Here is a 27,873-nt window from a genome sequence, read left to right as displayed (position 1 = left end):
GACATCAGAGATCGCCAAAAATGAATGCTGCAGCCCAAGACAACTGATGCAATGTAATGTAATGTAACAGAGAGCAGACATTTTTCACATGCACATACTCACTCACTACATGTAACCAACTTATAGGATGTTAACAGTTACTGCATATGGTTTTGGGAATGGAGAGAGAGTCAACCTGAGAGAAAGCATCCACGTTACACTTCCATCATTCATTACATAAATTTGTCTTATTAGAGCTAAGTAGTATACAGACCTCAGTCAGTGAAGAGGCACAGCTTGTGAGGGAAACATGTTTCATCAACCTTTATTAACTACTTAACATCATTAATTCTCTCTATCTCTCCCTCTCTCTCTCTCTCTCTCTCTCTCTCTCTCTCGTAGAAAAGCATTACTGTCAAACCACACGTTTAAACTTATAGGCTACAGTTACACTACACTGTTACACTTGCACATGATTTTTGAGATTCCAAAGATCAGATTTTATGAGAATTTTACAGCTCTCCCTCTCCATCTTTTTTACATTGCTTATATGCATTTTGGCTGGATTGTGAGTCCGACCTCATTCAGAAAGGTGTTCGTTTCAGGAGTGGACTGTACTTTTGATTAAAGTTTGGGAAAGGCCTTTCTCCCCAAGCTGTAGTTTTACCAACTCAAGTCTTTTCACAGCAAGGCTACAGGGGCTACAACAGCTACTTGTGCCATGCACTGAGGATAGGTCTTCCAAAATCTTGTATGTGTGTGTGTGTGTGTGTGTGTGTGTGTCTGTGAGTGTGTCTGTGTGTAAGATCAGATCCCCAAGGCAGAAGTAGCAGCGATGGCTGATAGAGCTGTCCATCTTCATTTGAAAGAGGTCCCAGAAACAGAAACAGTGCTGCCCTTTGGTTTTCTAGAGACAGAGAAGAATCTTGTTTAGAGACAAAATCAATCTTCAAGTCGCCATGAAATGAAAAATGACTTTTTCACCTTGTTAGCCCATTACTTCCTGTAAAACGACATATTTTTTGTGGTTACCTCATGGTGCACCAGTAGATGTACATAACAATTCCTACCAATAATACTATCACGGATCTTTTAACAATCCCGCCCCTCTGCCTCTCCCATCATATAAAACTGCCTTTCTCTCCCTAATGGATATCCCATTAGTTTACACCACCGGACACTTTTGACTGATTCCACCCTAACATCCTGTTTCCACCAAATAAATGTCAAATTATGGAGGCAAAAAGCACTCAAAATGCCATTTCACTGCAACTTTAAGAAGGCTGAAGATACACAGGAAGGGGGCTGAGTGTAAAAATGAACAAAAAACACTCTTTCCTTCTTGTAACCAAGTATTCTTAAGATTCCCAGTGTTCAGTAAATGGACATAACACTGCAATTTTTGCAATCTTTTCCTCACCTGTTCTTCCAACCGTGGCCTCTGCCTGCACTCCGGGTGTTCTTGGCCTCCTGTTTCCTCTCCTGCTGATGGGTCGTCTCTTCCAGGAGCTTCCATGGTTTTCTTTGTCTCTTCTCCATTTCTAGAAGCTCTTTAGGGAACAGACTGCGCTCATCAAAGACTGCTTTCACTGCTGCTTAACCCGATTCATGGACGGACAGACAAACATGCAGTCAGACAGATAGATAGATAGATAGAAAGGGAAGTATAAGAGGAAGGAAAGTTTTTAATGTACCTCTGTGTGTGTGTGTGTGTGTGTGTGTGTGTGTGTACCCTCTCTGCTAGGTGGGGTGGTATATTTGGGACTGGGGTCTTGTCTCTTGTTGCGCTCTGGGTGGGTTACAAACTCCGGCCTGGATAACTTCTTCACCGATTGGAGCTCCTCTATTCTCAGACTACTGAATGTGCCTGGGAATAGGAACACAACAATTCACACACATACACACACTCTCACACACACACACACACACACACACACACACACTTAGTTCAAACGCCATGAACCCAGGCTCATTCAACTTTACAAGAAAAACATCATTATGTAATAAACCATTTCAAAGCTCTGACTGCAAAGATCAACCATCCATAAAAAACAAATCTCACACAATGGGCCTGTTTTTCCATTCTGACTCACAATTGAGTACAGATAACCTAGAAGTCAATAAAGACAGGAGCAGAAAATGGAAGATGGAAGACTGGATTGAAAAACAAGACCGACCAATCATCAAATTCATGACGCACCAATATGAAGACTTGAGGCTGTGTTTCTGTGGCCAGGTTTGGTGTCAATTACTCGTTGGTCCCGCCTCTCCTCATTGCTCCTGACCAATAAGCTGCTGCCTTCGGGTGAGTGACTGTGCACACTAACATTAATAAGAACAACAAATACCATCACTCATACATACAGTAATGAACCACAAACATCACCATCCATGACAAGATATCTGTTGGCTTACATTAAAGCAATGATTACAATGGTAAAGGGAATTTCTGCATTTTATGAGATCACATGTTATGCATTCACCCCAGGACAGCCCAATCAGTATTTGTGAACATGAAAAACTCTCTCCCAAAGCTGGGAAACCAGACAAGCAAAACCCTAATGTGCGGTGTCAAATCTGTGTACAGCCTGGAGCCACTCCACTGGCAATGAATGGGAAACTGACTTTGAGAACTCCAGTAATGATTGTCTCAACTTTTACATCCAACTGATTTTCATATTATAATAGTGCAATCTGTTTCAAACCATAAGACACACTCTGTTCCCCCTAAAAATAACCCTGAATGCCATCACAGTCATCTTTTCCAGTTCTCTAAGTGTCTGTGCATCTGAGAAAAATCACAGAATTGGGAGCATCACAAACGCTCTTCTATTCTTTCTGGCTGTGAAAGACAGTCATGACTATTCGCCACTACAGACCACACTGTCCTAAGGCGTAGGGATAAAATGTTTAACAGCTGAAATTCACTGGCATTTTCCTGATTGAATTCCCTCTGATTGGATGATAGACGCTGGCCTAGTTTTCTTAGTGCAACTTACTTTTACAACAACTGCAGAAAATCTCTGATTTTACAGTGACCGCTCAAAAACGCTGTGCAGCACGCTTGACCAGAAATCCTGCCTCCATTTGGCTGTGGAATGGATTTAACCAATCAGAAGTAGGAAGCCCGCATTTAAACAGAACCCTCAGGAAATGTAACACTGTAGAAAACATATGTGTGAGTTGCTATTTAACTTGGACTCTAAGTGGAGGATTGGCTAAAAATGAAAAAAAGAAGATGAATGTTTTGATACCAAACCAGGTGACCAAAACTGAGTGAAATCCATTGCATCCATCCAATCAAAGTTACAATAAAACCATACTATAGCGTTGTGTTCAAGGACATAGTGGGACCTGTCTAAACCGAGGATCCACTCCATGCTGTTTGCCATTCTTGCAAAGACCTCCTTATAAAGTACTGTCAAAGTAGTGAGCGAATATTTACGCTTGTGATTAGAATGGCAGAAAAAAGTTAGAGCGAGACGTAAACATTGTGCCACATCAACAACACCATTTCATCAGAGAAATATACTCACTTCTACTGCTGTGCACAGATCAGCCACAGAGAGCCTCTCATCTGCAGTATCAAAGGTGAGCCATTCTGGGATACCCAGAGTCGAATCCATTTAATATGGTAATATTCAAATCTGACTTGTGAGATTAGAGGTGAGCAGTTGGTTTCATATTCCATCCCTTTGAGCACTTGCATGACTTCTGCTGTGGTCAGATAACACATGGTCTTATTTATGTTTATTTTCTGTATCTAATTTCATAGTTGGCTATGGTGGCCTTTTTTCTGTCTGACCTTAAAGTAACCTGTTGAAAACCTGAGTTGTGATTTACTTGGCAACAGGCTGGTATTTACATTTTCTTATTTCAATTTTGGTTTCTTAACGGATCTATCTGGCAAGCACAGTTGCTGAAATGGTTTGAGATTTTCTATATTGTGCTGAGATGAAACCTGAGTTATTATATAATTTAAAAGTTTTTTGGTTTTTTTCCAAGAGCCTATTTTCTTTGTCTTCTGTGTTCGCCCCAGGCATATTAATGTGCATCTTCACATAATACCCAACTTCCCCACAGGTATCATTAAAGTTCCATCTAATTAACAATAACATGGCAGAATAACTCTGACCCTACATTTAAAATCAGTTGCACAACAACTACCAACAGCACAACAACATTGCAATTTAGACAAACTGGACTGTTCACCTGGATAAAGCTTCTCCTTTGTCCACTCCTGTCTCCGTCCCTCTGTCCTCCACAGCCTCCTCTCCCTCTTCTTTCACCTCCACCTCTCCGTCCTCTGCTGGGGCATCCGGGCCCGGCTCAGGCAGCGTCTCACTGGGAGCTGAAGCTGACCCCGTCCCTCCCTGTCTGGAGCCTTCTTCCCCTCCCTCTCCCTTGTCCTGCTCTGGCTCCTGCTGTGGGTGTGGAGGCCCCGGCCCCTCCAAGCACAACTGCTCCTCCTACACATGGTGGACGGCAACAAAAAAGACTGATATTTTGGATCCACAGATTAGCCGGGGTCATCTGGGTTTGGGGCGCTCTCCCTCAAGAACTTTAGCATCAAAGTGCCCTTGAGCCTGGCACGGATCATCCAGCTACTCCAGTGAAGCCGCTCATTGGCCAAAAATAATAGACAGGCTGTAGTGGGCAGTTGGCAGTCCTGCAGTGTGAATGTCTGTCCCTCCTTGCCGCGGGGCATAGCTATAAATAAAAGTGTATCCTTAGACAACTTGATATGTCGAATCCGAGTGTAGTATTTATTTTGTGGAATTCAACACCTTACAGACTTTGTATGAATCCAACAACGCAACACATAAAAACAAACAGAATTTAAACAGGCAGGTGGGAACATTTATTTCTGCCTGATAGCTCAGTATGATAGTGAGTATGTGCTTATACATGTGTGAGCATTTGCATGGAGGCTCCTACAATGTGTTTGTGTGTGTGTGTTTGTGTGTGTGTGTCTACATACATGTATGAAAATGTTCTTGTGTCCTTGTACTGTATAGGTATATGTATGTGTGCATACACGTACACTTATGTCCTTGTTTGGTTGTAATAGTGCATTTATGTGGGTGGGCATGTGCCATTGTGTGTGCGTGCATACATGCATACACACACATATTCTTGTTTGCTTGGTTATGTAGGTGCACATGTGTTTGTGTGTGTGTGTGTGTGTGTGTGTGTGTGTGTGTGTGTGGGCCTGGGGCAAGTAAAAAATGAAGCAACACTCAGCAGACACAGCCCCAGGCTAACTTAATACGGGCCTCCTTTGACATAAACACACACACGCCAAACCGCCGCTTGATACTGGGTTTCACATCCATTTCGTCAACTGGATACTACCACCCACCAGCACACTGCAGAGTGGGAGTTTAGGCTTTATCAGAGGCAGCCTGTACTGCTGTACGTTTGAACTATGGGGATCTAAGACCTTTACCTGCACAGCATGGTACTGAACAATATCTTTGCCATCCAAAACAATTTATTTCAAATATGCAGGGTGTTTTATGTAATCCAAGCTATGGGTTTTACTGCAGTGTACCTAAATGACCTGTCTGTGTGTGTGTGTGTGTGTGCGTGTGTGTGTGTGTGTGTGCGTGTGTGTGTGTGTGTGTGTGTGTGTGTGTACCTGTCCAAACAAACCAACAGTATCTCCAGGCAGGTAGCTAAGAGCCACGCTGCAGTCTGATGATCCTGAGAGAAGGAGGAGCCTATCGCCATGGAAACACGTCTCCAGGTGAGTCACGCGGTCCAGGTGTGGGCGGAGACTGCAGAGCAGTTTTGGAAGTTCATTGGTTACTCCCCCATCCGGCTTGAGACAATAATGCTGATGGACAGAAGGCCACACCATTGGATTAGTTTATTTCACATTATGGATAATAAAATCACTATGGAAAAAGCAGAAAATTGCCTGAATGTCATCATAGCTGAAGCATTGTTATGGATTAAATGGATATGAAGTATTTTCCCAATCCCATAGAATCAGTATCAAAACATCTCTAAAACCCAAGTGAAAAATGGGCCTTGGAGATTTTGAATTATGTTAATTATGTTTTGCTGCAGAAAACATACTAATCAAATACATACATTTACTACAATTAACATGTATGCTTATTTGATTCTACATATCATGCATGCGAGCACAAACTATCACGTCTTATTAGGGTGAGTCCTTACCCAGTATTGAACCCACAAGCCCTGCGTCTGAGAGCACGATATACAGTGGTGCCACTCATCCGGCAGATTCAAAAGCATGCTCTGAATTAGCCAAAGGGTAGGATTTCTATCATAGGATTTCTACCAGACCACTGAGCTTACCCAACTTCTTCAACTGCTACATACATACATAAATTTCCATAAATTAAACTGGAAGCCAAATGAGACGCACCCATCTGGATTCACCCCGTCTTATAAACTGTGACAGAGTTGAGCGGTGAATATTGTAGCAGTAATACCCGAGAGGGTGTTCTTTTACTGCGATTATGAGCATGACAGTGATGTGGCTACGCCTCATACCAATGGCATCATCCAAGTGCCCTTAATCACAGTCAAGAAGTCAAGAACCCCCTCTAGGATATTAGGACACTAATACTTCACTTACCAAAACGTGTGATGTAAAGTTTTCATGTGTTGGAATGCATCTTTAACCAGATTAATCTGATTACTTGGCGAGAACTATCGATTGTATAATTCTGCTTTAGTCTCAAATGACTTTATCCTCCAGCAGTGATGGATTTGCAACAATGCAATGCCAATGGGTAGTAAATCAACTTTTTCCACACATTTCAACATATATATATCTGTCGACAAGGGGCATGCAAAATGAAAACGATGCTATCCCCTCTCATTCATTCAGGTTGCCCCTCACCTTTCGGATAAAGTGACAGAAAGGAGGACAGTACCTCTTCCTGCTCATACTGTATATCACTGATGTATGGCCCTTTTATCATCTAGCAAGCTGCTGAAGCCACCAGGGACAGATGGTGGGAATTACATCTGCTGTCATTTTCACAGTGAGCAGCATGTTCACAAACTAATGGGAATCTCTAGGCTCGCTCTTTCTTCGCTGTCTGTATCTTTTGGCCGCTGTCCCTCCCTCTGGCTCCGTCTCTCTCTCTTTCTCTCTGTCCCTTTCTCTCTCGTTTTCCCTTCCTCACATCAGTGTGGAGTGCTGCATTTGATGTATGCATGCATGTGTGTGTGTGTGTGTCACTCACTGGCACCCCATCCCAAAACGCAAATACACACATACCTACCTCTATGTCCCATGTCTTGAGTGTTCCCTCCCTATCAGCAGTGACTAAATATTTCCCACAGGGGCTGATGGTCATGACAATAGAGCCCAGGTCTCTGCTGTGGGCTGTGAACTGTCCCACCAGACTGCTGTGGAGTGTGTTCCACAGCCTGACCACACCAGAGCCTCCACAGGACACCAGGTCCGCTCCACCTGGTAGAAACACAGAAACAAAGTTGTACAGAAAATCATCTGATGGATTATATTATTGCACAGGACACTCTGTGTGGTTTTAGGGGGAGGTTTAAAAGCAAAGGTACAAATGTGGTGTCATTGGTACTAACATGAACAATAGCAGAATGCATGTTAAGATGTAAGTATAGTGGTAGAGAAAGCTTTGGTTTTCCCAGGGAAAATCGTGCCGTCTCCACTCTCGGGCAAGCGGACTGCACAGGCCTCATGGGAAGAGACACAAGCCAGAAGCTCATGGATCTGCTGCTCTATTGACTATAGCTCTGTCCTGCTGGAGGAGAGCTCAGTCTCAGCATCAGACCCACAGAGCATTGCCACAGCCAGTCCAAACAGCAGGTGTGAGAGCTAACAGCAGCATAGTTAAGAATAAAACTGGAGGTGAATAACACAAGTAAAAACTCAAGAAAACCACAAAACTGGAAGCAAAACTTCACCACAACAATCACTGATGTGCAGCCAGAGTTGGTGCAAGATGCTAGGAGCCTCTCTGTAATGTGTAACTGTGAGTTACACAGTGTAATGTATTGTGTGTTTCTGCACCAAAAACACAAAGGCAATACATGCAATGTGTTTGACAAATAAGATGTTTATGATTCTAACACTTTTTCAACCCCCTAAAGTCACTCACTAAACTTCACTATGCTTGCATCAACGATAACTCAAATTGCAGGGCCCAAAATGAGTCACAGGACTTCCCATTTCTACCGGAGTCCCACATGACAGATCAAGCTTAATGGGCAAGCTATATAATTTAATGGGCTTGGGTCCCAAAGTGAAAGGGTAAATCCCTCATTTGGATTATGAGTGTGAGCTGTGATGAAGCAAGATGAGTGTGACACAGGTCAAAATAAAATACAACAGAATTTATTGAGGTAAAAATGATTTGCCTTGCACTACTGTTGTGTTGGGACAACTTCTGGGGCAATACTGCCCAACATCATTCCCCAAAAGTTCCAGTGTACCACATCTTTCAGAACCTTGTATCTATATCAACAAATGTCTGATAAGGATTACACAGTTATCCCTGCTATATAGTTTTCAGCAATCCACCTGTAGCAGCGGCCGCAGGCATGCGCCCTGGTATGAAGGACAATCTTGTGATGGCATCACAGTTCTCTGAGTCCTCTTCACTGTTCAGACCAAAATGGGATTCTGGGAGATGGCCTAGACAATCAGAGTTGAGAGAGACGTTGATGGAAAATGAAGAGAGCAAGGACAGAGAGAAGGAGCACAATATAAGAACAAGAGCACAAAGAAGAATTTAGTGTAATGTCCTTGTACAAATGTCTTTTTTTGACATATGAACATGGGGAATGGGATGCTGAACTCAACAAAAACTGTACAATAAAGTTGTCTGCAAAATAAGGTGTAGCCTGAGCTTGTATACTGTATGTGTGTGTGTGTGTGTGTGTGTGTGTGTGTGTGTGTGTGTGTGTGTGTGTGAGTGAGAGAGAGAGAGAGAGAGAGAGAGAGAGAGAGAGAGAGAGAGAGAGAGACCTAGCTGATTCTTGCGTTCTCCATGTTCAGTGTGTGGCCGCAGTTTCCTCAAAGCCTTCTCTGTGCTGTTGTTCCACACCATAATTTCTCCATCATAGCTTCCTACACACGCAGAGGGTGGAAGGAAACAGAATGTACTTTGTTTTATGGCATCTACAGTATGTATTGACTAACTGAAAGTCTTTTCTACAAACTAAATTCATTCATACAAAAGAAAACCGAATTTTCCGTCCCAAAAAAGTAGTGGATAGCAAAACAAGAACTTTCTGTGAACACTTTGACTTTGCTCCTTGTGCTGCTGAAGCATGCTAGTTCCACACTGCAAATCTTCTGAAACAGTAAACCTCAACATCTGTCCCCAGCTACCATCTGTTCCACTACTCAACCTTTAACATTCACCTTAAAAGAAAGATCCAGCACTTTCAGAGAAGCTGCAGTGTGTGTGTGTGTGTGTGTGTGTGTGTGTGTGTGTCTGTGTATGTGTGTGTATGTATGTGTGGGAGAGCATGTGATTAGCAAATCATATGAATAAGGCACAAATCTTGTCAGATTTGGGAGTTGAACAGCAGGATAGAATGAGAAGTGTGAGGAGTGTATTAGCTATGGGAGGTGGGTGGGTGTGTGTGTGTGTGTGTGTGTGTGTGTGTGTGTGTGTGCTTGTGTGTGTGTGCAGTAGGAGGTATAAAGTTTATGAGAGTGTGGGTCCACTGCATTATTCATGCTGCCCAGGGCCAGCTATTTCCAATGACTTTTATCACTGCCCTGTGCGCGTTTGTGTTTCTGTGTGTGTGTGTGTGTGTGTGTGTGTGTGTGTGTGTGTGTGTGTGTGTGAGAGAGAGAGAGAGAGAGAGAGAGAGAGAGGGACAGAGGGAGAGACGGGGTGAGAGAATGCAGACATCAGGACATTAGCTCATCCACACAATGTTGCACTTTAACATGCAGATGGATCGTGTTGACGTTACCTTACTTTGAAACACGCTCTAATGCTCTTAAACCCTGTCCTTTTTAGATAACATACACACACACACACACACACACACACACACACACACACAGAAGCACATATAAACTCACAGATATGTGTGCAACCATGGAAAAAGTAATGCATGTTCAATCGCACACTCACAAACCCACCCACTAATTCATTCACTCACTCACTCAGGAAATAAATAAAATATATATTCAGAGCATCCTTTCCATGAACAAGATGTCTCATTCAACATTCTGATTTCTCCACTCGCATTTCCATTTCTAAAACATTTTGGCCATCCATCAAAGTTCAGATGAGTTGGTCCTCGGCTGCTTGGAAGGTGTTCAGCCATGGAGGATTAAGGGATGGGGGGGGGGGGGGGAGAGTGGCGGGGGGGAAGGAGGTGCAGAGGACCCCTGCCTACATGTACCCTGCTGTGTGTGTGTGTGTGTGTGTGTGTGTGGGGAGGGGAGAGAGAGAAACCAAGCGGAACCTAGCGAAGAGTTTGAATATGGATGAGGAGGCTTCAGTCCCACATCAGCCAAATGTTCCTGGTGCATCCTGATTCAACTGGAGACACACACACAAACAAACAGACACATGTACACGAACGCGCACAAAAAAAACACCCGACACACACACACACAAACACACACACACACTTTAAATTGACTTTTGTCACTGGTGGCCGTGATGTCACCGCCGCTTTCATTTGGCGGCACCAGCACATCATTTGGCAGCACGCACACTTTGATGTGAGAACTGCATTACTCACAGTGAGCCTGAGAAAATACGCTGCCAACTGAAACGAATGTGTCGTCGGGTTTAGAAGGTGTCATCTTGCTCTGTGCATTTGGTGAAGATAAAGAATTTGCTCAAACGTAGGTAATGTAGAAAATATCACATCTATCTCAAGTCATGAAAAGATTGATCTGTGTTTTTTTACAACACTGTTCAAAAAAAAGGGGAAAGAGCAATGAAAGGCAATCAAGTGGATTTTATATGACGGGACGGAAAATTTTACTCCACTTAAACAGTAAAACCAAATGACACTTATGGCATGTCACAATTCTGTGATAGTGTTATTAATAAGGAAGTAAGGAAAATAGGCCATCTGTAAATTACAATGTTTGGAGTTTTTAATTTTGAATAAATTAGAATACATTACTTTATGACTGTTTGGAGTGCCAGGCGAAGACATTAGTTTATTTGGACATTAGTTTATTTGGACTTAACTGAAATGTGATGATGTGTGTTCATCCAGTTGAAATGCCCTTCACCAAGACACTGAACCATTCACACTCATTTTTAGTGGATTATATTATTAGGTAGAATACTGCAATTTAACTTCTACTCCTCTAGAAAATACTGTGTGAGGTAGGTCATTGGCATTCATCAGGCAGGTTACAAAGAACTTTATCGCCCACCAAGAGGCATCAATATTGTAGAGCTTTTGGCTGAGTGACAGCAGGTTATGAACAGAAAGCACTCTGCTGGTCCAAAACAAGGACAAAGTCAGAGGTATATTCATTCACAGTTGAAAACGTCGGTATTGTTTAGTAAATTTCTCTTCAGTATTTCTCTCTCTTCAGTCAGAAAATGCGACCACATGGTCACGCTCCAGAGCCCCATGCATATACACACACACAAACATATCATCCTGTCACTCATACTCTCTTTTTACCCTACACAGACACCCCTCCCACACACACACACACACAAGCCTAAAAGAGAGAAAGTACTCCATCTCATTTCCCTTCCCTCCCACTGAGAGCGCTCTAATAAACATAATTTAAATTGGGCATTTGGATAAATTGGAGGGTGCGGAGGTTCGGGGGAGTAGGGGGGTTAGAAATGCAGCAGAATGACTAGAGAGATGGAAGGGGAAAAAAAATAAAGTTAAACAGAACTGAACAGGGAGTGTCAGACAGAGGGTGGGAAATGAGAGCGAGAGAGAGAGAGAGAGAGAGAGAGAGAGAGAGAGGAAATGGGCGGGGGGGAGGAACTGAGCACGCCAACAAAAAAATTGGGAAAGAACTTGGAAAAGACACACAAAAGTTTCCAAGTTCACAAAGTAGCTTCTGAATTGTGTGTCTTGTTCCAACTCTATCTATTCATTTCCTTCCAAACGGTCTCTCCCTCTGGCCGCGAGAGAACACCCACGCTTATTCTACCTTTCCACCTCCTCACCTCCGTCCCTCTCTTTATCTTTCTCTATACTTATCCCTGGGGTCGATGTCTTTCAGAAGGTCACAGAAGGTCTACAGTTTATGAGTCTGTGCTCTGCTTGCCCCGGAACAGAACATCCAATATTATACAGCATGTGCGTGCCAAAGCGATACAACTTTACAAAACCGAAGAGCATCCCGGGGGCAAATTGGGTGCAGTGTGTTGGTAGTTTGACGCTTATAGAAGTGGACCAGTGACTGGAAGATTGCCAGTTCAATACCCCAGGCACATAAATCTACGAAAGTGATGAGTGGCGAAGTGCCTTGCTGGCATTTTGAAATATGCTGTTCTCACATACCAAAGCCCCTGACAGACAGGGGGATTCTGGCCAGACATCTTTTGTTACGATTTTACCGTCCCAGGTGAAATTTTCATGTTGTGGGCATATTCAGTGATTGTTTGGTGAACGATGGTTGTCAGCCTTGAGTCTTTCAGTGTGACAGCTTGGTGGGTAGAGTCGCAGGATAGGGGTGGGGCAAGGATAAAAAAAATCAATACACAATCCTAAAAAAAGAAAAATAACTTTAAAATCAGGCACAAACTTTGGAGACACGTTCCAAAATCAGCATAAACCCAAGGTAGTGAAGGGGGAAAAAATGGACTGATTGAGAGAAGAGAGAAAGCTCCTAGTCTACTCTTCCATTAGCCAGGGGCACCCGCTGTTTCTGCATTTTAATAGGTCCTGGTGTGAGCTTAGGGCCCTCTCCTGATTTCATATGTGTGAGTGTATCATTTAAATTTCTCGCCACTGAATCCATGTATTGATGGCAGTTGCCGGTTCCCCCTGATCATTCTGATGGTAATTCTAGGTAATTCTCTCTCCCAGCTCTCTGTTGATACCAGTGCTTAGTAACGGTTGTATCACACACACACACACACACACACACACACAGGAGACATTCACACAGACCACACAAACCTAACCTCACATGCACTCATACAATGACTCACTAATGCGCGCACGCACACTGACACACTTACACTTTTGATTGTGTATTCTGAATATCACATTAAGTCTCAATCACATATTCACACGCACAGCATGTGCATGCCTACGCACACACGCAGACACACACACACACACATACACACACACAGCCCTTTCCAGCAGAGAGAGACGTGTGGCGCAGGAGTCCTTTGATAACAACACCACTCACTTTAATCAGCAGATAACTGCTCCCAGTTATTTTTCATTTCACTTCCTTTCTTTTGTTCTCTTCCTCTTTTCTCTACACCTCTCCTCTGCGTGAGACCCCATTCTCACTCTAATGGAAGAGTCATTTGAAAAGAAAAGAGTAGAAAAGTGGGAGAAGCAACACACGGAAACATACACATGCACACACACACCATTGGGTACTCTTCTGTTCGAGTGCTAGTCGACCAATAATAAGTCAATATGAGGTAAGTCGAACAGTTAATAAGCTGTGCGTGAATTTACTGTCAGCCTGACATTCGTAATACTTGTTATATTGTTTAACTCATCATACAAATGAAACTGATCAATCAATATATTATAGGCATGACGCGCACACTCACACTTAAACATACATAAATACACATGCATACACACACATGCACACAGTCACACACACACACACACACCTGTGACCAGGGTCTGCGGGGCCTGGAATGCAGCACAGAGCACATCATCGTGATGCTGGAGACCGCCCTTCCACTCTGACGGCTCGACGGAAAAGTGGGAGAACGAATGCAGACGGAATACTGTTAACATCCTGTATTGGAGGGGGAGAGACAGAGAGAGAGACAGAGAGAGAGAGAGAGAGAGAGAGAGAGAGATAGGGAAAGAGATGGAGAGAGTCAGAGAACACGAGATAAGGAGAGAGAGATTGGGAGAGAGATGGGGGGAAAAGAGGGAAGGGGTCAAAATGTGAGAGAGGTGTGTACAAATTTCAAAACAAAGTTGCACAAAGCACCTAATGACATCAAACAAGGAGGTTGCCATTTGCATCTGGACTACTGACTTTGTAGATTTTGTACGCTTAAATGAAAATATTGGGGGTTTTTTTTACATTTTGGACCAGTTCTATGGAAGGAGATTAGGGCCAGCAGAGATTGCATTTGAATTGCATGAATTTTAATTTGTCATTTGTACACAATCCGAGTGGAAAAAAGTGTACAGCTATTCCAGTGCAAACTATTTTTTCCCCGCAGTTGATTCAAACTTCACTTGACTCCCTGCTGGCTCCAAGTCAGTGCTTACAAAGAACACAGAAGCTGTTTCTTTACACAAAACAGAGCTACAGTACACATCATGCATATGCAATGCTACAATATGCATAATCCCCTCAAAAACTTTTTTAGCACACCTGCAAAAAATTTTATCATTTTATGACTTCTCTTTTGCTGCTGTGCAAATAAATGAAATTAACTAAGCAACTAATGATTGCTTTGTGGCTTCAAACTGAGGAATATGTCTATCAGTGGGATGTAGATGTTTCAAACTGCATGAAATCCTATGAGCAGCAGAAGGCAATGTGACTTTGAACTACACGCCACATAACACAACTCTATATGGATTAAACAGTGATCTAGGTGGGCGTGAAGAAACAGAAATGATATATACGAGTGATGAAACTCAGTAACACCGGTATTTTCTTTTAATAGTACTGATCTGCCATTTATGTTCTCTTTGCCGTTATGAGGCCTTGGAGAGCAAGAAAGAGAGAAAGAGTGTGAGAGTAAAAGAGAGAGAGAGACAGACTCGTATAACTTGATGATAGCGCACTGCTGAGTTCAGCTCACTGGGTGTGAAATGATGATGATGAAGATGAAGAGCAGATGTGATGTGGGTATACATGGAAACACACACACACGTACACACACACACACACACACACACACACATACACAACTGCAAGGTAGTGATAGTAGAGTGGATGGGAGCGCCCTGGAGCGTTTTGACTCGTTAGGCTCCAGATGTCTGGTTGGCTCTGAGCGTTTGGCAGGCAGAGAGAGGAGGAGAGGACAGTCACACACACCCACACACACACACACACACACAAACAGTATCTCTCTGTCTCCCTCAGACATACACAAACACACCGACTCTTTGACACCAGCAGTCTCTCGCTCTCTCATACACATACACACTCTCACAAATGTGCAAACACGCACAATCTATGAAGGTATTTTTGCAGCAAACCACCTGAGAACTTGCATGTGGGAATTTACACTCACAGCAAATCTTCACACAGCCGAGTCCTAAATTTAAATTCACAGAAAAGATTTACAAAGGTGCAAGTAGGTATTTGAATGAATGAAACAAAAGCTGCAAACTTGTAATACGACATCTGCTCAAATTTATCTTTTTTCTTGAATATAATTTTCTCGTACAAGTACAACTCGCTGATTACAACTTATCAAATCTGCTGTTGCAACCTCTCAGATGCCTTTTACAAACAAAACAAACAAAAAATCCCAAATGTACGCATCTGTACACTTGCAAGCAAGTAAAAAAAAATGATCACACACACACACACCTACCTGTCCCAGCCCATCACCAGTATGCTCCTCTTCAGCACTAGGAGCTGTGAGATCTCTACAGCTCGGCCCCGGCCAGCGTTCATTCTGTGGAGGCAGTGTCCGTTGAAGTCCCACACCTACACCAGACAGCACAAGAGCTGGTTAAAACATCATTAACATGACAAATTCAAATGCGCTTAATGGCAAAGCACACCTAAATGCCAACACAGAACAGCAGTCACCACGTCGCCTTCATTTCCCCAGACATTTAGCAGAAACTCTTATCACTAAAAACACGTGCGGTACTACATTAGAATCTCATTTCCCACATTTTCTTGTCTGCGGGAAGGCCGAGGCAACAGAGAACACATCATCTTTGTTGTCGTAATCGCTTTAGAGCGCAGTGTAAAGGTTTATTTTTTCAAGAAGTGATAGATACAAAGTTGTGAATCGAATACATATCCTTAAAAGTTACACCGAAGTTCTACATTTTTAACTCACATGTGATATCTCAGACACCGCAGGTCCGATTCTGACGAAACTTAGAGGAATGATGCATTTTGGCACTTTGTTCTGGTGATTAAAAATATGCATATGGCCTAATTGAAGGTCAACATGTCAAAATTTGAAAGGCCGTAACTGCTACACCACCGGTCCGATTTTGATGAACCTGGGAGGGATGATGCAGCTTGTTACTGAATAGCCCAAGGGGCGCCTGCATCATTCATGGGGACCGACTGCTTGTTTCAAAAGGCGCTGTGAGTGTGTACCTGACATTGGGCCTATGTTTGTATATATGGTTTCACACGCACACTTTATCCTGTGGATGCTGCCTCATGGGGTTGGAATGGTGATATGATTGATTATATTGATTACAGTGCTTAAAAAGGGCCCTACAGTAAGTGCGTGCTTGTACATTTACATTTTTATTTTTTCCCACAATGCACTAGTCGAGAACCACTGCAGTAAGCTTGAAGCCATAAGGGTATACACTTACTCGTATTTGGGGTGAAAATTAATTATAAATAGTCACCTAGCACCAAGAGCGCATTTTTGAAATACCAACCAAAATTGAATTAGGCAGCAAAAGTTGGTGTATGTGCGTGTGTGCGTGTGTGTGTCTGGGGGGGAGAGGGAATGCAAAAAAGAAAAACTATTTTTCCACTAATACACAGTAGAATGTCTTAAACCCAATAAAAGAGGAAGACGTTATGTAAGACACTATTTCACCCAGAGAAAACGTGATTGGATGCATGCACAGAGAGAGAGAGAGAAAACTTTGCATTCCTTTAGTAATGTTTGGTCCAACAATAGAGCACTGATAGATAGATAGATAGAGAGATAGATAGAGAGATAGCGAGGCACACAGTCGCTAAGTCACTCCCATGAAAGGCGTACAGACAGACAATAACACAAACGCACAAAAGACAGACAGTCATTATGCAAGGCATCAAGGTGCATAAATAAACACATACACACACACACACTCAATCTCACGGACACACATTCATACAGACAAAAGAGACAAACAAACACACACACACACACACACACACACTGAAGGAACCAGACAGAGGCAGACAGAGGCAGACAAAAGTAAACAGCACAGCCAAAGAAGAAGAACAGCAACCATGGAAAATGAAATAAAACAAGTTTCCTGTGGAGTCAGACGTCAAATAGCCCACGTCCGTCCCTCCTACTGCCTCTGCTGCTGTCGGCCATTGAAAACTTTCATACTGGTCAGAAACTCTGAGCTTGGAGCGATGTGTACTGTGACACGATGACGGTGAAGTTAAACGGCAGAAGGTCACCTTTAATTTGAGGGCATTTTCAGACAAATCAGATTAACCGTAGCCCTGTTTGTCCATGCCTGTACCCCCCTATTTCAGAATGTCAATTTCATGGGTAAATTACAATTATATTCAATAAAGTGTTCTGTTTTTATATGCAGTCAAAAATACTTACCGTACAATGATTTCTCAAAGTCTGCCACATCACCCTGCTCTTGACATCTTGTCAGATTCTATTCTCAGCCTGTTTTGCATTTCAGTCAGCGAGTTTCAGAGTTTGCAACTCTATGAGGATTCAGCTGTGGCTACATGGTTCACTAAATGAGTGTGTGTGTGTGTGTGTGTGTGTGTGTGTGGGTGTGTGTCTGTACACGTCTACCTACTTTGACCTCTCCGTCAGTGCCTGCGGTAAACAGCCGGGTCTGCGTACTGTCCAGGGCCATGGCGGAGATCTCGGCATTGCCGTGGCAACGGTGGAACTGCTTGACCTTTTGGCCCGTGTCAGCCTGCCAGCAGATCACAGAGGAGGCAGAGTCACTGCTGACCACCTGGAGAGAGAGAGAGAGACAGAGAGAGACAGAGAGAGACAGAGAGAGAGAGAGAGAGAGAGAGAGAGAGAGAGAGAGAGAGAGAGAGAGAGAGAGAGAGAGAGAGCAGCACAGGGTATCAATCATCAGAAGAGTTTGATCTGTTTTATGCTGCAAGAAAGGCAGGTTCCATTTATGTGTTCATTAATGAGTCTCGCGTAGCCAAACCATTCTCCACGCTTCGTTTCACTTCATTTTAGTGCTAAACCATCACAGAGGAATAGAGGTGGCTGAAGCTGTTGTCAAGTGGGAATAGAAGCAGAAAAAAATGAAAGAATATGTGTATTTCTTCAACCTGTCTCAATGAAGGTTATTCAAAACTAGAGGATGTGTTAGGATGCTGTGTTCCTATGTGGGAAACTGCAGTCAACTGGGTAAGCACATTGTGGGATGGGACAAAGGGATCATATTAACAATGTTACCAAATCATACTAATATCATTCCCTATCAGGCCAAAATGTACAGTAATCAAATAATTTCATGGTATATAAAAGACATCCTATACAATTATCATTAATACATCTAACCGCTTGAAGAAACTATTCACAGGGGTTTATGACTGGTGAACTTCCAACCCTCTTCTTTCCTGATCTGCTGAATTACTAGAATTACCACCACTATCATCACCACTACCACTACAATAGGATAGCACATAGTGCACATACAGTATACTGTATACCTGCTGCCTGCCTGTTCCGTGTCATATGACCAAGTCCATCCTCCCTCCTCTCTCAAGAAAGAGAAACAGACACATAGACAGAGAAGGAAACCCAGAGGAATCTACGACGACACAGAGAGAGCCATATTACGTGCATACCTGTCTGAACAGACTGTTATAGAGCACGCAGGTGACAGGGTGTTCATGGCTGGTGGTCCTCCTCTCCTCCTTCCTATCCTCCAGCAGGAGGAGCAGGCTGTTGAAGGAGAGCAGGACGTGCTGGTGCTCCTCGTGGAGGAACAGGAGGGTGTGTGTGTCTTCCTGGGTCTTTGGGAAGACGCCGGCCAGACGGTGAACACACAGCTGGCTGGACACCTCCCACAGACACAGGACCTGGAGAGGATGAAGGAGGAGGCCACTGAGTCTGATTTTGCGGGAACTCTGTATTGCTTTACAGCACAAAGGGATACTGTATACTCTTATATACAAAATAGGAGGAGGGCCACTGTTCCTACCAGTGTAAACAGTGCTAAAGCTTTCAGAGTTACAGTTTACAGTAGGCCTATGGAAAAATGGCTTCTAAAATGCTTATCCTCTTCAGTAAAGCCAAAGAGAAAACAAACACACGCAGAGCTACAACAGGGAGGAGGAGGAGGGAGCAACTAGTACCATCCTCTTTGCAACGAAAAGCAACAGGGTTCATGGGAAATGCGGTCTTAATTCTGAGAAACACTAGTACTAACAATAGCACTGGCGTGAGATAGAGGCTACCAACTGTCTTGACCATAGTCTCATTTGTTTATGGTAATTATACCAAGGTATCACAATTAACAATAGATTGGTCTTTAAACATGCACATTTTTTATCTTCTCTAAAAAGCTTAGAAACACACATTGCATGTTTTATCTTCTCACAAACACACATGCAGGCAGCGCAGGCAAACACACACTCACACACCTTGTCTTTGGAGTAGCTGAGCAGTTGTTTCTTGGTGTGTATGAAGCGTACGGCGGCGACAGAGCTTTTGTGCCCACTGAGCACGCCCACTGGCTCTGAGGTCACATACGGGTTCCACAGCAAGACCCGGTTGTCCACACCTGCTGTGGCTACAACCAACCACAATGTCTCAAATCAGTAGATGCACTAGCTGCAACCAATCACAGGAAAGCATAGTTGTATTTTTAGTGACCTCAACTAATCATTGTTCTATAAGTCTCCTTAGAGATTTGATGCATTTGTGTGTATGCATGTGTTTGTGTACAAGTGCAAGTAAGCACATGCACAGAAAAGTATCTTACTGCATTTGGTGTCATTTTTTTTTTATGGAACCCCTGCAGACCCTCGATTTCTGATTTTGATAAGCTATTTAAGCATGCACTAATGTAGAAAAACGTAAATTTAGCACGTGTTGCAAGTTGAGGATCAACACATACTGTTTTTTCATCCATGTGTATGCAGCCTGTGTGTATGTGAGTATGCATGCAAACACGTGTGTGATTGTCTCCACCTAGTAGATTGAGTCCAGCATGGTGGTCTACATCCCACACCCCCTTCTGTGTGTAGAAAGAAGTGACTCTCAGAGCCCTGCTCTCCTTTTCCCTCCAGCCAATCACCATGCTCCTCTGCGGGCTGGTGCTGCACGACACAAAGGCCTCCAGCGAGCCCAGGAAACGCACTGCAGGAAGCAGGAAGGAAACAGGTAGTGAAAGGAAATTAGATGTGGCACATCATTAGCATGTGCCACACCTGATTGAGAAACCTAAAAAGAACACTGCTGCTCACGATATAACCTTGAGGCTGAATTGAATAAAATACCACACACTCACAGACAATTAATAAATTCACTTTTATGTGATGTGGATCCTGTTATATAGCGGTAGCCATCGTAAAAGTTTCCCATCGTGGATCTATTCTGAATTCATAATGCATTAGTACTGCACCAGGCACTGTAGATTGTGGGTCTCAAATGTAGAGCTGAACAGAACAATACAATACAATGCATCTTCTGACAATAGAGATAAAAACCTTTCCAAACAATCCCTCTGGTGGGTAAAACAATATTGCAGCAGAAGTTATTGGCAACATCTGTATAGCAGGGCGGAGATAAATCGCTTTAACTCAAATAAATTCAAACAAAATTGCAATAATATTTTGAGGATGACAGCTTTAATTGTAATGTATTTCTTCATAGATTGGATATGACTTCCTTCTGATGCCAAAATGTTTTCAATAGTTGAATTCTAAAGGAAATCCACTTGCTGAAACGACTGCACTAAATGTGCATTGACCGCAACCCCGCTGTATAGTAAACCAACCAAACCACAGATGCTCAGCATAGCATAGAATTAGGCCTAATAAGAGTCGGTGTGATTTGCTCACTGGTATTACAGAAAGTGTAATGGATCTTGCATCACCATCTATCTCAATTAAGACTTTGATTGAGAACAGCTAAATTGGATGCCGCAAATCTCCATTAGAGGCTGCTTAGCTTTCCAAGATTGCACAAATAAGTGTGGGATGTGAGACGACATGTGACATTCTTAGGTCAAAGAGCTGGCAAATAATTACGTCTGATTACATTTAACAGATCACATCTTTTCTCGGACACATGAATTAAAAGATCAGTGGGTTTTCAGACGTCATCCCATGAGTCATCACTGGTTTAGTCTCTTCTCTCTCCCACTCACACACACACACACACACAAATCATAAATCCAGCTATTTGTGATGCAGATCCAGATGTACAGTGTTTGTCTCACACATCATCGTCATACCGGTGTTATGGGCCACATCACACTTTTATTGCTGTGAGTTTAGAATTAAAAAGAGGAACGTCAGGAGTTGCATCAACATCAAAGCAAACCTCTTTTCCTCTGCATCACATCACTGCGCATTTTGTCAGATTTTATGTTGACTACACTGTAACATCTATTCTTAATAAAGTGTTTTTCTGTCTGATTTCTTTGATCACATTATGTGGATATGTTAATGTATTTCTCTCCCACACACACACACACACACACACACACACACACACACACACACACAAATCCACACTTCTTGCTGCTCTCCTTCCTTGCCCTTACGGGTCTGTGTCCATCCCAATTTCCTCCTAATTTCCTCTCCATTTTCTCTTCTGTTCCACCCCACACACACCTCTCTCTCTCTCTCTTTCTTTTCCCCTCTCTCTCTGTCTCTCTCTCTCTCTCTCTCTCTCTGGTGGCCTGTGAGCCTGAAGGTTTGGAGGTCTGGCTAACCAGCCATCTCTAATGGTAAACAGCCCACTCATACTGCAGGGTGGGCAACTTCAAAAGAACAGCACCAGCACCCCAGAGGTACCAAACACACATATACACTCACACACTCCCTCCCTTTCTCTCTCGCACTCTCAAAACACCACACACACACTCACACACACACACACACACACACACACACACACACACACACACAGAAAACCTTACATACTCACTCTCTGTTACACACACACACACACAGCCTGTAAAATTTCAATTAACCAGTCCTTTTAATGTTCTGGCATTGTCTCCTCTGTTCCCCCTTTTCTTGTTTTTTCTTTGTTTTCCCATTTGTTGTGCTTGTTTATGAGTACTTTATTCTTGTTTTCCCCTTTGCCAGGATCTCCCCTCTCAGCCCAGCTAGTCTCAGCGCGCTGCCGCTGCTGAATCATAATCAAACAGCCCAATGACTCTTTAGAAGGACTCTATCCAAATGATGCAATCAAGACACAACTCAGCGACCTCTTCGTTACACAGGCTGCCAGAATGGACTCAGCTAAAGCGGGTGACTCAGGACTCACTGTGTGTGTGTGTGTGTGTGTGTGTGTGTGTGCGTGCGTGCGTGTGTGCGTGCGTGTGCGCATCAGTGACAACCCGAGAGCCAGAGACACACCCAAGCATTTCCATGGTGTTGCATAAGCCATTACTGTGGTGATAGTGAGAAAGTGAGTAAGCAAACGCTGACAGTGGCTGTCATACCAGGTGTCAAGCTAAATATGTGTGTGTGTGTGTGTGTGTGTGTGTGTGTGTGTGTGTGTGTGTGTGTGTGTTTGTCAAATTCAGGTCTAATATACTCCTTGACATTGTGCATGCATGTGTATGTGTGTGTGTTTTGCTTTCTTTCCATCTGTCATCTAAATCAGGGGTCTAAATCTAAATCACTGCTAGTTTTCATTCTAGCCAATTAATCAGGGACTATCTTACACCTGGGATGCCAGGTGAATGAAAATTAACTACAATAAACTAGCTGGTAGATAGACAAATAGAAACCCAGCAGGGATCAAAGCCTTTTGTCCATTTAGAAGTTAGCCAGTTTAACATTTTGAAATTTTGCCAATCTAACCCTCTTTCAGATTCATTCATATCCACTCTTCTAGGCATTTCATACTGGCCTCTTCATTTACATACAGTATGAACAGGTAGATGTGTAGCTAGTAGCTCAGGGGTGATGCAAGTCACTGGAGACTGAGGGAAACAGTTATATATAGCTCCAAAAAAGACAGGATTGTACGCATTCGTAAAGTACAAGCTTATTGGGTGATCATCAGAGAAAGAGCGTGAGAGAGACAGAAAGACTGTGCATGCATATATATATGTGTGTGTGTGTGTGTGTGTGTGTGTGTGTGCTTGTAATGCCCACCTCGTCGGACCCAGGCCTGTGTGTGTGCCCGGTGTGTGAGTGTGCTACAGCAGCGGTGCTTTCCTTTGACTAGCTCCTCCCACTTGACGATGTCTGTTGAATCTGACTCCGCCCTCGGACTGGTTCTCTCAAACAGAGAGATCTGGGCTGAGCTGAAACACAAGGCACTGACCTGGAAAACACACACACACACACACACACACACACACACATGCATAGTCACAGAGCAATGCAAAATCAACACACACATACAGAATGGCACAGAACAATGCAGAGACTTCTAACTATGTTCTGCCTCCCTCCTCCTCCTCTCACTGTCTATCTTTCTTTCCTTTCCTTCTTTCCATCCTTTCCTCCGTATCACCTGTCCTCCAATGTCTCCTATGGTGAGGACAGCCTGGTCGGGGTGAGAGGGATCCGCCCAGTAATCCAGACACCAGGGAGTAAACTTCAAACCCTAGAGAAGAGAGGACAGGCCATGTTTATAGTCGATGTCCAACTACAGTATATGGGATTTTTCTCAGGCTACATTTACTTTACATTTTAGGAATATAGGCAGACACTCTTGTGCATAGTGATTTACAATAAGTGCAATGACCTTTTATCCCTGTACCACCTACTATACAGCAGCTAATATATAGTGACAACAATATTGTACAGATTCTGTACAGTCCCACAGCGCAATCATGTTGATGGTGTATAGTTTTTTTTTTTCCTTTTTCTAAAAAGGATTGTGGGATTGCGTGAAATTTCACAGCTACGGTGTGAAGATTCATAGATAAAGTTAAATATTGAAACTAACAGACCTTTTATTTCCCCTTATTTATTAGCTGCTGCTCAATATAGAACAGACATGATTTGTAGAAAATGATTTTCTCAAGTGCAGTAAACCATGATGAAGTGTGATAGAGCGCAGGTATAGAGAATTGAAGTGTCTCGCCTGACTGACTGACCTGAATTTGCCTGTGTTTGCAACAGCGCCAAGGGAAAATCAACCCTGTAACCCTTGAATATGCTGACAATTTCTATTTATATGGGCCAAGAATAACCAGTCACTCTCATTAAAACCATTTTGGCCATAGGGGGAAAAAAAACTCTTAAAACACTTTCAACATCCTTCACCTTCATCTATCACCGCTGGTATTTTACGACACGTGCTGGTTGTTACCTTTTACTATAAGCTATATTTTAATTATGCAGCGCTCCTGACAGGCACAGCCACATCTCTGACTGTATATTAGCTGTGTTACTGTAGGTCTACCATAGTGTATGTGGGTCTTACCTGGAGTTTGTACTTGCAGCTGAACTCCTGTTTAGACAGTATATCATAAAAACACACCTCCTTACTTGTGAATGACACCGCTATCTGAAAAGCAGAGACAGAGAGAGAGAGAGAGAGAAAAAAAGAGAGAAAGAGAGAGAGAGAGAAATAGAGAAGAGAATGAATGAATTTGAGAAGGGAGAAAACAGAGGGAGGCTTATAGATTGAGACAGATCAATCAAAATAATAGTATAATAATACCCTCAATAATCATCCAGTTAGTGATTGATAATTGACAGATAGTTGGAAAATACTTGATGTGTGTTATACAACAGAATCATATTTGTCACCCAGAAATGACGATGATGACTTTCTGATGATTAAAGCCTGCTAATTAAAATGATTGATCAATAATTGATGGGCTGATTACTGAAAATGCATGAGTGTTTACTTTCTGAACATTATGCATCAGCATCATGTCTGCGACACCATTAACCAAAACCACTGATCAATAATTTACTGACTGACTGATGTGTTTGTTTGCCTTGCGTGTGTCATGCAGTAGGATGTCTGTCCCGATAATTAAGACTTCTTATCAATTATTGATTTTTTGATTCGTTCATATAGCAAGACCCAGAATGTGTCTCCATAACCAGGACACCGATCCATAATTCCACAATCAACCAAATGACTCATTAATTGGTAGTTACGTGACTAAAAATCGTGTGTAAATCGTGTCTAAAAGTGTTCACCTTGTGTATGTTGTGCAGCAGCACCATGTCTGTTACCCACAGGTCTTTGGGTCTGACCGAGTTGTTCTGCAGTCGATGTGTGTGGAGCAGCGACAGGTCTTCTGCGGCCCGCAGCGCCACAGTTCCTCCCTTACTCACCGTCAGGTAGTGACCTGAACTCTGCAGGTACAACACCTGGCAGACCAGAGGACAAGACAGCATGGGTGACTTTGGATGTGAAAAGTCCAAGGAAAGCTCGTCGTGACTTCTGTTTCTTCTACCTTTCTTGCCAGTTGTCCTCCCTTTAAATTTCTGTCCTCTACAATTTTTCACTTATCTCCTTTCATCTGCCCCTTACACTTCCATCTATTCATATTTTATTTAAGCCCACTGTAAGCCAGAAATTCTGGGTTGTGTCTTTCAAAATCCTTTGTGGAGATGAGAGAACAAAATGACATGATAACTTTAAATGTGACTCATTTTTGATTGATTGTTTTCATAATGCACTTTGTGACAAACCTGTTTTGTAAAAAGAACTTTGGAACTAAGATTTGACTTGAAGTGTGATGCTGATCAGTTCTGCCTATTCATTGGCCATTATACAACCATGCAGAGCGATCACTGGACCTATAGTGACTGCCATTAGATGACTGCCCATACAATTACAGATCCACCACCATGCTTATCAGTTGGCAACAGACATTGTGGGTTGAAAGCATCCTTTGGCTTTCTACAAATGTAAGCCTGTCCGGATGTAGAAAAAAGGGTGAAAGACGACTCCTCAGACTATATTAATTTATTTCATTGCTCAAGGGCATAAACCGATACAAGCAGTTTGTTAATGGCAGCCCTGCCATTAGTACCAGTTTTGTGAAGCTCACAACTTTGGCATTCAATTTAATATGACTTGCCTGTGTAGCTGCCTTTGTAATTGTGATTTAGATTGCTTCAGTAGTATTTTTTCATGTGGTGTCTCCATTATTTTGTCTACGCTGTGTAGGTCATGCCACACTGTACTGACAGTGGTCACCCACTGGCCTCAGTCCAAAGTAACATTACAGTATGATAATGGCAAACAAACAACTCTCTCTTAGTACAAAAACTGCACACTACAGTATACTTAAGGACATTCCCACCAATGACCAAACTCTCACAGTGTGTCTGTGTGTGTGTGTGTGTGTGCATGTGCTCGTCTGTCTCTCTGTCTGTCATAGCCTGATCTAAACGACGGGGTTCGGAACCTTTTAGCCATTTGGAAATCGACTGACATGACATTCTGACATTTCGACATCCGTAGGATTGAAAGATGAAAACGGTGAGCCATCACTTTATCCACAGTAGTAGGCACTTTATACTGGCCCCTTCATTTACATATTAATTGATAGATATATAACTGAGGGAGTCCAGAGCCATTTATCTAAAAAGAGGTGCGCCATTTAGATTAGCAAGGCCCTAATACTTCCCTGTGTCTCCTAACAGAATATTTAATAACACACAATTCCATCCTGTAAGCAGAGTTTTGGATACTAAGGATTAATGACAAAATGTATTAGGACGTAAAAAAAGTAAGTTAATCAATGTCTAAACCTTTTTCAGATACCATTCTGTGAAGGAGAATACTTTCCTAACACTACTGTACACCATCCACTGACCTCTTCACACTCCTAGAGTTCAGTGGCACATTACCTGCTGCACAGGGTCGCGATGTGGACAGGTCAAAGTGCGTGGCGGCTTCCAGCAAGGCGCGCTGCTGGCTCTGGCCTGCTCCACTTTCTCAGAAAGCTCCAATAGCAGGAAGGAGCACAGCCCGTTCCAGTCGACGCGTGCCTCCTCCTTCTCGGTCGCACTGTCCAACAGGAGGCCGCGGTGCTCCTGAGTGACGACCACGCTGTCGAACAGGAGGCCGTACTCTTCCTTGGAGCCGCGCCCTACTGAGGACCAGGCGAGTTCCACGAATTCAGCTCTGGAGAAGGAGCGAGGTTTGCCCGAAGTGTCCTGTATCAAGATGGGACAACATGCTGCACAATGTTCTTAAGCATTTCTCACGAGACCTTGAGGTGCGCTGCTATGGGACTATTGGTAAACAGACAGACACCATAAAATATGATGTACTTCCTGAAGTGTTTCTCGTGTTGACCTAGAGGTTTGGTAATATGAGACTCTTAATAAACAGATGAAAACAGAGAGAGACAGAAAGACTCACCAAGAAAAGACTCTGTAGCTTCTTATAGTCTTCGACGTTCATCCTGCTCTCAAGCTGTCCCACCTCCATCCTCGTTCCCATGGTTACAGCTCAGACCTGTCAATCAATCACCAGTGTTCCAGACAAGGTCAGGAAGGCAAAGTGTGTGTGCGTGAGTCTGTGTTGAAGATTCACCATCAAATAATACATTCCCCACATCTCTAGGTGCTACATGACAAATGTTCTCAGGTCTCTTAATCCCTTAATAACGTTCCATATCTGTTTCACAGTGGGTTGTCATGGCACCATAATCATACAGCGGGGTTACAAGATTCTGTTGTTGGTTCTTTTC

General features: G+C 43.1%; 1 protein-coding gene across 1 annotated transcript; it reads right to left on the bottom strand.

The window, feature by feature from the left end:
* Nucleotides 1-323: 323 nt before the first annotated feature.
* Nucleotides 324-27,623, bottom strand: LOC139911552 (cilia- and flagella-associated protein 337-like). The gene is made up of 20 exons (XM_078284256.1): nucleotides 27,543-27,623; nucleotides 27,026-27,334; nucleotides 25,361-25,534; nucleotides 24,630-24,713; nucleotides 23,712-23,804; nucleotides 23,348-23,519; nucleotides 20,199-20,366; nucleotides 19,649-19,797; nucleotides 18,851-19,084; nucleotides 17,830-17,994; nucleotides 15,678-15,793; nucleotides 13,776-13,906; nucleotides 8,975-9,076; nucleotides 8,528-8,629; nucleotides 7,248-7,438; nucleotides 5,621-5,818; nucleotides 4,325-4,448; nucleotides 1,712-1,846; nucleotides 1,400-1,571; nucleotides 324-886 (listed from the first exon to the last, which is right to left on the bottom strand). Exons 1-20 carry the CDS (start codon nucleotides 27,621-27,623, stop codon nucleotides 838-840), a joined length of 2,949 nt encoding a protein of 982 aa, XP_078140382.1. The 3' UTR covers nucleotides 324-837.
* Between the last annotated feature and the right edge of the window lie 250 nt (nucleotides 27,624-27,873).

The sequence above is a fragment of the Centroberyx gerrardi genome, chromosome 6, assembly GCF_048128805.1.
Source record: "Centroberyx gerrardi isolate f3 chromosome 6, fCenGer3.hap1.cur.20231027, whole genome shotgun sequence".
NCBI classification, from domain to species: Eukaryota; Metazoa; Chordata; class Actinopteri; order Beryciformes; family Berycidae; genus Centroberyx; species Centroberyx gerrardi.
The sequence above is the reverse complement of the archived record's forward strand: the minus strand, read 5'-3'. Positions and strand labels throughout refer to the sequence as shown.

Coding starts and splice junctions, on each gene's coding strand:
- LOC139911552 (XM_078284256.1), bottom strand. CDS start 27,623: ATGGGAACGAGGATGGAGGTGGGACAGCTTGAGAGCAGGATGAACGTC. Junction 24,714..25,360: donor TGCTGCACAACATACACAAG/GTGAACACTTTT, acceptor TCTGCTTTTCAG/ATAGCGGTGTCATTCACAAG. Junction 9,077..13,775: donor CCCGCAGACCCTGGTCACAG/GTGTGTGTGTGT, acceptor CTGCGTGTGTAG/GAAGCTATGATGGAGAAATT.